Source organism: Salvia miltiorrhiza, unplaced genomic scaffold (assembly GCF_028751815.1).
Source record: "Salvia miltiorrhiza cultivar Shanhuang (shh) unplaced genomic scaffold, IMPLAD_Smil_shh fragScaff_scaffold_66:::fragment_1, whole genome shotgun sequence".
Lineage (NCBI taxonomy): Eukaryota > Viridiplantae > Streptophyta > Magnoliopsida > Lamiales > Lamiaceae > Salvia > Salvia miltiorrhiza.
In genome coordinates this window covers 73,772-83,407 of record NW_026651477.1, presented here as the reverse complement: position 1 = coordinate 83,407, position 9,636 = coordinate 73,772, and the positions used below count along the sequence as shown (strand labels likewise).

Genomic DNA, 9,636 nt, shown 5'->3' with positions numbered 1-9,636 from the left:
GTATTTTTCATATATAATTGAAGGAATATGACATTTTAAATTTTCACTCTTTAATTGAACAAAAGATATAGATGAGTAGAGTTAAGTTTTGCTGTTAGTTTGATTTTTTAGTGTTAAATTGTTGTTTTACAGCGAAATTATTTGAGGACGAGATAAAAATTTATACCAGCTCTTCTTCCCTATAAGTTTATAGTATAAAAATGATAATTTTTATAAATAAAATTAATAATTATCAATAGAAGTAACGATTTATAAATAAAAATATCGATGACATAGGATGATTAATTGCCAATGAAATTATAAATGGATTTGTAGTATTGAAAATTTGGATTTGTAGTATTGAAAATTTATACACACAAATCTAAGATTAGAAATAAGAATTATTCCAAACATTATGTACTTCTTGTTCAATTAATTCTAATGAAAACTACAATTAGAATTTTTTTTTTATAAAAAAAGTACTTCATCTATCTCATTACAAATGTCTCATTTTCTATAATGAAATGTCTCATATAAATGTCTCATTCATTTTTTGGTAAATAATTAAGAGATTAATTAACTAATGGACCCACCACCTACTCTCTCTTTATACTTACTTTAAAAATTTTCAATATATTTTTCTCTCACCACCAACTCACTTTATCTATTAATTATATTTAATCTCCGTATCCAAAAGTAATAGTCTATCTGTCTCAATTCAATAGGTTACAAGGTTTGGGCACATATATTAAGAAACGAATAATTCATAACAAAATAGGAGAGAGAGAGAGAGAGAGAGAGAGAGAATAACTTTTTTTTGAAAATATATTTATCCAAAAAATATGAAAGAGAAACAAAGAAGAGATATGTTTGAGGTACAATGTCATTTGTTGTAAATAATGAGTTATGTGGGATATTTGTTATGTGTTGACTTTTCATTTTAGGAAGTAACCTTTTCAAATGGACGTTCAAACAAGGAAATGTGGCCTATTGAATTGGAACGGAGTGAATAGGATATTTGTAATGGGACAGATGGAGTACAAGATAGATATCATATCATATCATTAAAAATACTCAATTCTCCAATTAATTTTATCAATTTTTTTTTTTGGATCATCCCATTTAAATTGATTAATTATCATATTTTAAATATGGAAACATTTAATCATTTATTTATTTATTTTATTATCAAACACGCTTAAAATACTATTCCCTCCGTTCTGGCTATCTTGAGACTTTTTTTGGCATGAAAATTGAGAAAGTAGTGTTTTGTGTGTAGGTAAAAAAGTGAATAATGTGTAAAAATTTTGTCAAATAAAAAAATGTCTCAAAATTGGTGGGACATCCAAAAAGAAAAATATTTCAAAATAAGTGGGACGGAGGGAGTAATTTTTAAAATTATACATGTCGAAAAAATTGATGAACTTAAGTGGCACGAAAAGAGTTTTAAGAGATGAAAAAGATGAAGGATGAAGAGAATTGCAATTGTTGAGAGAATGATTTTGGAAGATGATTGAGGGGGATTATATAGGTGAAGATTTAAAAAAGAGAGAGAGAGAGAGAGAGATAACCGTTGGAAAAAAAATTGAACGATCAAATAACCTTTGAGTGAAAGGAAAAAAAAGAAGGGAAAAATCGAATTGGACAATTAATTTAAAAATTTTGTTGTTTTTTTTTTAATATGCCGCGTGCAATGCACACGCCTTATATTTTAACAGATGAATCTTATTTATCCAAATGAGTAAGACTCGAGTAAGCAGCATTCTTAATCGACTTACCCATCTGAAAATCGACTCGAGTACCCTCGATTGAGTAAGTAGCTTTGCCACTTGAGCAGTTGAGCTGGATTTGAAAGTCTGATTTGTTAATTATTTTTATAATTACATACGGACACGTTGGCATCTTGTCATTTACGGATTTGCGTGACATGACCACTCAGATCCCATTTATGTGATATGACATATCATTCAATTTTCAGACTCGTGCATATTAATTTATGCAGAAGATCTGTAATAAAATCTGATGCTACTTCATACCAAAAAATTTATGTCTTGTTTTTTACGGTTCAACTTTTAAATGCTTGCTCAATTTCCCGCAATTTAACCTATTTTAATTTTTAAATAATTAACCAATGGTCAACCCATTATTATGGATTGACGTGAATTTTAGCTAGTACTCCCTCCGTTCCGCTCAAAGTGGTGCGTTTCTTTTGGGCACAGAATTTAAGGAGTTGTAGATTAGTGTTTTAAGTGTGTAGGAGAGAAGGTAATAAAGTGATAAAGTAGGAGAGAGAATGTGATAAAGTAGGAGAAATAATGTAATAAGGGAGTGATTAAGAAAAAATAAGGAGTGTTTAATTTTTGCCAAAAAAGGAAATGCACCACTTTCGGTGGGACAGCCCAAAAAGAAATACGCACCACTTTGTGCGGGACGGAGGGAGTATTATAAATTGAGTATCGTTCCGTCAAAATAAAAAATAAAAAAAATTGAGCATCGTTATTAGATTGGAATATCATTTATTTAACAGTCGTTTGCTATGTATGATAAGCGTGAAATACATATATTATTTGCTTCAAAATTCAAAGTCCTTTATAAATTAATGGTCTGCTATCTATTAATATTATTCACATCTTTTGAGTTTTGTATCACATTTGAAAAGTGTGACAGTGTAATTTTTTATATATATCTTACCAAATACTCCCTCCGTCCATGAAAGAACTTCCTAGGAGGGAGTGACACGGGTTTTAATAAAATGTTGTATAGTGTATTGAGAGTGGAGAAAAGGTAGTAAAGTGTATTGGAAATTGTGAAAAAATATTAATAATTTATTGTGTTGTTTTAATTAATGTTATTTGAAGAGAAAATTGATGCTGCATCCAATTAATTTATTGGGAATTGTGCAAGGTTAAATTATTAACTAATTATCGTTTTATTAACCTCCAATTAAAAAGGGTTTTTAATTTATGTTTATTACAAATTCACTAACTATCAGAATGCAATAAATTAAAGAATCAGTAAATGACTTTTGAGAATAAAATAATGGCACACATCCACTTTCATAGATAGAGGGAAAACTTTACATTTGGGAATGTGCAGAGTTTCCCACCAGATTTCGAAGCTACTATTCACTCCTAACACTATATAAGTACAAACATGAGCAAAAAATTTACAGATTACTGCTGCAATCAAAAAAAGCCTACGAGAAAAAAGGGAAGATACATATCCAAGCAGTACAACAACAGCAGCCAATCTTCAAGATGTTACCAGCAAACAGGAAGAAGAAGTTGTCCATGGATAAAAAAAACTGTCTAGCACAATTCCTACTCCAAAATCAGCAGCTTGATGGAACTATACGTCACAAAGCTCAAAAAGAGGCTGCACAAATGTATGGATTAACCACAAGGTCAATTAGAACAATTTGGATGGAAGTAAAGCATCAACAATCTCAAGGTATTCCAGTGCATTTTCAGCAGAGAAGCAGAGGCATCATACATAAAGATAAGTGGAAAATTGATGAAGAGAAAATTAGAAACTTATCTGTTTTAGAGAGGTCTACTATCAGGAAGATGGCAAAAAAACTGAATGTAAGTAAGAGTTTGCTGGGCATTTGGATAAAAGAGAAGCTAATTAGGCCTCACACTAGTGCTATAAAACCAGCACTTAGTAAGGTAAACAAGCTTGCTAGACTCAAGTTTGCCTTGAGTCACTTGAGATTTGATGATGATACTTTGAAATTTCAATCTACGAGGAATGTAATCCACATAGATGAAAAATGGTTTTTCATGACAAAAACTACCGACATATATTATCTCTTACCTAATGAGATAGAGCCACACAGATCATGTCAAAGTAAGAGGTTCATTCAGAAAGTTATGTTCATGTCCGTGGTTGGCAGGCCACACTTTTCTAGTGAAGGGGAATGCCTTTTTGATGGGAAATATGGCATTTTCCCATTCACAACGCAGGAGCCAGCAAAGAGAAAGTCAAAAAACAGGAGCAAAGGCACATTAGAGACAAAGGCCATTCAATCAATCACTAAAGAAGTGATAAAAGCCTGTTTAATCAATCAGGTACATGTTATCAGTGAAGTTTACTTTTTTCATACAAGAGCTATCAGAATTTGTTGATTCATCATCTAGCATTACAGATTATTCCTGCCATCAAGGCTAAGTGGCCAACTACCGAGCCTAAGGAAATCATCATACAACAGGACAACGCAAGACCACACATCTTAGCAACTGACAAAGACTTCATTGAGGCAGCAAACACAGATGGGTTCAAGATTAGTTTGATTTGTCAACCACCAAACAGTCCAGATACAAATATCAACGACTTAGGGTTCTTTAGAGCCATACAGAGCTTACAAGATGACAAGATGGCAAACACAGTGGATGATCTATTGAAGAATGTGCTCTCATCATATCAAGAGTTAACAACACAGACTCTAAACAATGTCTTTCTAACCCTACAAGGCTGTTACATAGAAATCCTCAAGGTAAAAGGTGGAAATGATTATAAAATTCCACATATGAACAAGGGAAGACTCTCAAGAATGGGGCTACTGCCAGAATGCATTGAAGTTCCTGAAGTGCTAGTTAAGGAGAGTTTGGAGCACCTTATGCTGCCAGAGAATGAAACAGGTAATAACTATGACCTCAGTAGACTCACAACTCATTATGGCTACTAAGTAAGGAAGGTTACAACATTAGTTCATAATAGTTCACTGAATTTTTGTATTTGAACTATGTTGTTGCACTTTTGTTTTTTGTGCCACATTTTCCTCATGTAAATGCATATCTTCATGGTTTATTTAAGTGTTGACATTGGCCATAAGTTCATAGAGGTTGCTACTAATATGACAGAGCTAATTAAGTCTCAGAAATCATTAAATGATTCATCATAGACTACTCTGCATATTTAAAACCATCCATCTAAGAACATTATAACCTAGTGAAGCACAAATGCCACAAGATATACTCACAACACCAACATATCATGATAAATGCCACAAGATATCGTCACAACACCAACATAGATTCATCACGGATCTCAGAAATCCATATGGATTCATAACAGATCTCAGAAAATCAACAGATCATATTCAGAACAACAGATATGATCACAGATCTCAGAAAAACCAACAGATATTTCATCACAACATATATGATCATATATCTCAGCAAAACCAACATAGATTCATCACGGATCTCAGAAATCCATATGGATTCATCACAGATCTCAGAAAATCAACAGATCATATTCAGAACAACAGATATGATCACAGATCTCAGAAAAACCAACAGATATTTCATCACAACATATATCATCACATATCTCAGCAAAACCAACATAGATTCATCACAGATCAGGCAAATACATTAAAGATCTCACCAATGTTACAGATCTCGAATGTAATCGAGCATGTCCTTTTTAGAGGCCCAAGGCCCGCGGGTGACAATGGGGTACCGAACCAGATCCTGCCATGGGGATAGTGCATGGTCAAATGGATAGATTTCCTCAGTGGGACCTTCAACGGCCGGCGGCGGCGCCTCCAGAGCACGGACAGATTCCTCAGGCTTTTTTGAGTCAACGATCGGCGGCGGCGTCTCAGTAGAACGCCGATCGTTGAAATTCTCCGAAGGCGATGAGTTAACGGCCGTGGGTGGCGCCGCCGGGCCATGGACGTCGGTTGCACCACCGGGCTCCCCCATTTCCGTTTCTGGAACAACGGTATCATCTCCCATCTCCATTTCTGGAACAACGGTATCATCCCCCAAATCCACCCAACACTCCTCGCCTGTAAGAGTATCGGAGGCAGGGGAATGAGGGGGTGACTGAGACATCGGCAGCGGGTTTGAGAAGTGGGAAGAGAGGAAGACGGCGAGTGAGAGGAATTAGGGTTTGAGTTCAATGTGAACTGTGAAAATCGAGAGAGTGAGACTTTATCGATTTTGAGAGATTTAATGAGAAAGAGAGAGAGAGAGATTTAATTCGAGTGATTCACAGATTTAATTAGTGAGACAGATTTTAATTCGAGAGAGAGAGAGATTTAATTTGAGATTGATTCCCAAATTTAATTACTTTGTTAATAAAGTAAGTTTAATGTGTGGGCCATATTAGGTTTTAGTGTAAATAAAATGAAAAAATAAGGGTAAAAGGGGTATTTTTAAGTGGTGGGGTATTGTCCCAAAATAGGAAAAAGTAGGAAGTTCTTTCGTGGACGTCCCGAAATAGAAAAATAGGAAGTTCTTTCGTGGACGGAGGGAGTATGATATTAATATCTAATAAATTAGATATCACAATTAAAGATATCACGTCTTATTTCATACCATGTAACAAACGAATCCTTAAAATATTTCATTTGTTCTCCAAATAAATATCCATTTAAGAATAATACAAATTTAAAATAATAGTAAAAATTAAAAATACACACATTCACTAAGAATATACTCCCTCAATCCTCCAAATAACTTTTTAGGAGAGAGATGCACGAATTTTGAGATAAATTGTTAAAGTGTATTGAAAGTGATTAAAAAAATGTTATAATCAATATCGAGAGTGATGAAAAATAAGAATAAATGAGATATTATTAGTGGTGACGTAATGTCTCAAAATGGATAGAAAGTTATTTGGGTGTCGACCCAAAAAAAAATATAGGAAGTTATTTGAGGGTCGGATGAAGTATGAAAAATGTCATCTTTTATAAACATAGACATTTTTATGCTCAAATGTACTAAGTTATGCTTAATGTCTCAATCATTATTGTACTTGAGAGACAACATCTTACATATTTCTGACATGTTTTGAAAAAGATAACTACTCCCCCCGTCCCAATATTAATGGCCCGTTTATTTTCGGCACATGTATTGAGAAATGTTGAACTAGGGAGATAAAAGTGATGGCTACATGTTTAAGGATATTACTAAAATCACTTATTATTCAAAATCTGCACATCTTCAAAATCTTCAACCCAATTCAATTTTCAACTCAATTTAAGCTTCAAAATCTATATGTGTGCGTGCGTGGGCGCGTACACACACAAATCCTTCAAAACCATCATTTTCCGAAAAAAAAATTGCACAAAAAAAAAACTTCAAAATCATTTCCAAAAAAAACATGCACACAAAAAAAACTTCAAAATCATTTCCAAAAAAAACATGCACACAAAAAAGCTTCAATCCACAAAATCTTCAAAATCTACATTTCCAGAAAGCTTCAATCTACAAAATCTACATTTCCAGAATGCTTCAATCTAACAAATCTACATTTCCGGAAAACATTTCCAAAAAAAATATGCACACAAAAAAGCTTCAAGGTTTATGATTCTCACCAAAAATCCGCATTCAACAGATCGAAGCATTTCCGAAAATTCTCATTTATGTTCAATCTACTCTCGATCTCCCTACCTATGGCTTCAGCCGCCGCCCTCTTCGCCTAATATTTTCTTCCCGGATCTAGCAACGGCGCGATGGTGGTGCCGTGAGGTTGATGGTGATGGTGGAGGAGAGAGGGGGAGGTTGTTGCCCCCTTCGCCTAATCTTTCCTTCCCGAATCTAGCAATGACACAGTGGAGGCGCGATGGCGGTGGAACCGCGAGGTTGGTGGTGGTGGAGGAGAGAGGGGGAGGTCGTCGCCCCATTCGCCTAATCTTCCCTTCCCGGATCTAGAAACGGTGCGGTGAATACGCGATGGTGATGCAGCCACGTGGTTGGTGGTGGTGGAGGGACGAGGGATAATAGGCGGAGGAGTAGGAATAAAGAGTGTGCTAGGAACAAAAAGGTAGAAAAATTAGGGGGGCGGGGAAAGATTAGGGTTTGATGGGTTAATTAAGCATTTTAATTAAATGTTAATTATAGCTCAAAAAGGAAACAGACTATTATACATGGGACAATTCAAAAAGATAAAATATGCCATTAATAGTGGGGTGGATGGAGTATTTGACAACGATCAATCAAAAATTCATCTAGCCAACACGTCTAGTTGCCCTGGCGGCCTGATCATTTAGCCATTGACTAGATGGTCTTTTGACTAATAGCTGTCAAATTGTTCTATTTTTAGAGTTTAAGTATTATTATAAATACAATAAATTAAAAAGAAAAATATGTTATTATAAGTGGGACAAAAATAATACTTGTTTTAATGATTAACTATGAAAGATAGAGAAAATAATTATGGCTTGAGCTTCTAACTCGATCAAAAATTCAAGATATAGATCATTAAAATATATTTTAAATTAAAAAAAATCATGTCACCATGAATAATTGTTGTCTATCATTAATTAAATTAATTAAACTTGCTAATTAAAAGAATGATTTGGATCATTTTTTATAACAACATATTTCATGGGAAAAAACAAAGTGAATCAAAGTTCGTGTATTTTTTAATAATTCTTAAAGTTTGTGGTAAAAAATAAAATGATCAAAAAATTATGTACTTTTTTAATACTTAATTTTTAAAATTTGTGAGAAAATCAAAATGAACCCAAAATTGTGTATTTAGATGCCAATAACCCTCAATTATTTAATCACTAAAATATGCGTAGTAACCGATTTTTATAGTGCACCATTAACAAGAAAAGTGAGTTATTTACGGTACAAATCTAAGAAGAAATAATGAGCTATTTTAGACGATTGAAGGAGTAACAATTTAAGTAGGCACACGACATGTATTTAACTTAATTATGACGAACATGATTAGTATAAAAATGAGAGACAAAGAAATTAGGCTGCTCCCCAAGCATTTACACATCAACTTCACATCGCAATAGCCACATGAAGGATAACGCTTTGGGGAGGCAAAACCACCCTCCACGGCTCCCCCATCCCCAATCTTTATCACATATTGACCGCCCCTGGCCCACTAACCCAAGCCTAACCAATTTTTGCACACATTTCTATTTCAGCTGGTCTCCTCTGCCCGAGGCCATCTCTAATTTCAATTAATTTACGTTAATTAATAATTCCTCCGTTTCCCTAAAAAAAAAAAAAAAAAAACTTGCTCCGTCCCGATTCAATAGCCACAAACCTTAAACACGAATGTTAAAAAATGAATAATTTATAATAAAATAGAAAAAAGAAAGTAACTTTTATTGAGAATATATGTTTAAGAAATAAAAGAAAAAAATAAAGAAAAAATAATTATGTGTGGAGTACAATGACATTTAGTGTAAATAATGGATTATATGAATATATTTGTTATGTGTTGACTTTCTATTTTTAGAAGTAGCCTATTGAATTGGAACGTCCGAATAAGAAAATATAGCCTATTGAATTGGGACGGAAAGAGTAATTAACTATCTAATTAATTTTAAATAAATTTTAATAAACTCTAATCATTCGTATTCTAGGGAAGAACGAAGGGAGTAGCTTCGAGTGGAGTTAAAATTTCAAATAAAGATGAATAAGACTTTATTTTTTTTGGGCAAATAGCACCAAAATCCCTATAGTTTTCCCGAATTCGCATTTTTTCTGTGACTTTTAAAATTCTTGTTAAAATCCTTGAACTTAATTCTGTTTCTCATTTTTCCCATAAAATTGATCGGCAATATAACTAATGTTGACATGGCTGTCGGAAAGCCACGTAGGATTAAGTTTCCGGCGAAGCAAACGACATAGTTTAAGCTAAACCCTAAACGACGTAGTTTTATGTCTATTTAGG

The 9,636-nt window shown here is 33.7% G+C and overlaps 1 protein-coding gene across 1 annotated transcript; it reads left to right on the top strand.

The window, feature by feature from the left end:
• The first annotated feature begins 3,236 nt into the window (after positions 1 to 3,236).
• On the top strand, positions 3,237 to 4,666 carry LOC131003072 (uncharacterized). Its single transcript, XM_057929546.1, has 2 exons — positions 3,237 to 4,049; positions 4,127 to 4,666. Exons 1-2 carry the CDS (start codon positions 3,237 to 3,239, stop codon positions 4,664 to 4,666), a joined length of 1,353 nt encoding a protein of 450 aa, XP_057785529.1.
• The last annotated feature ends 4,970 nt before the right edge of the window (positions 4,667 to 9,636 follow it).

Excerpts from the sequence above, each read along its gene's own strand:
- LOC131003072 (XM_057929546.1), top strand. The coding sequence starts at position 3,237 with ATGTTACCAGCAAACAGGAAGAAGAAGTTGTCCATGGATAAAAAAAAC. Across the intron at positions 4,050-4,126 it reads AAGCCTGTTTAATCAATCAG|ATTATTCCTGCCATCAAGGC; the intron begins GTACATGTTATC and ends CTAGCATTACAG.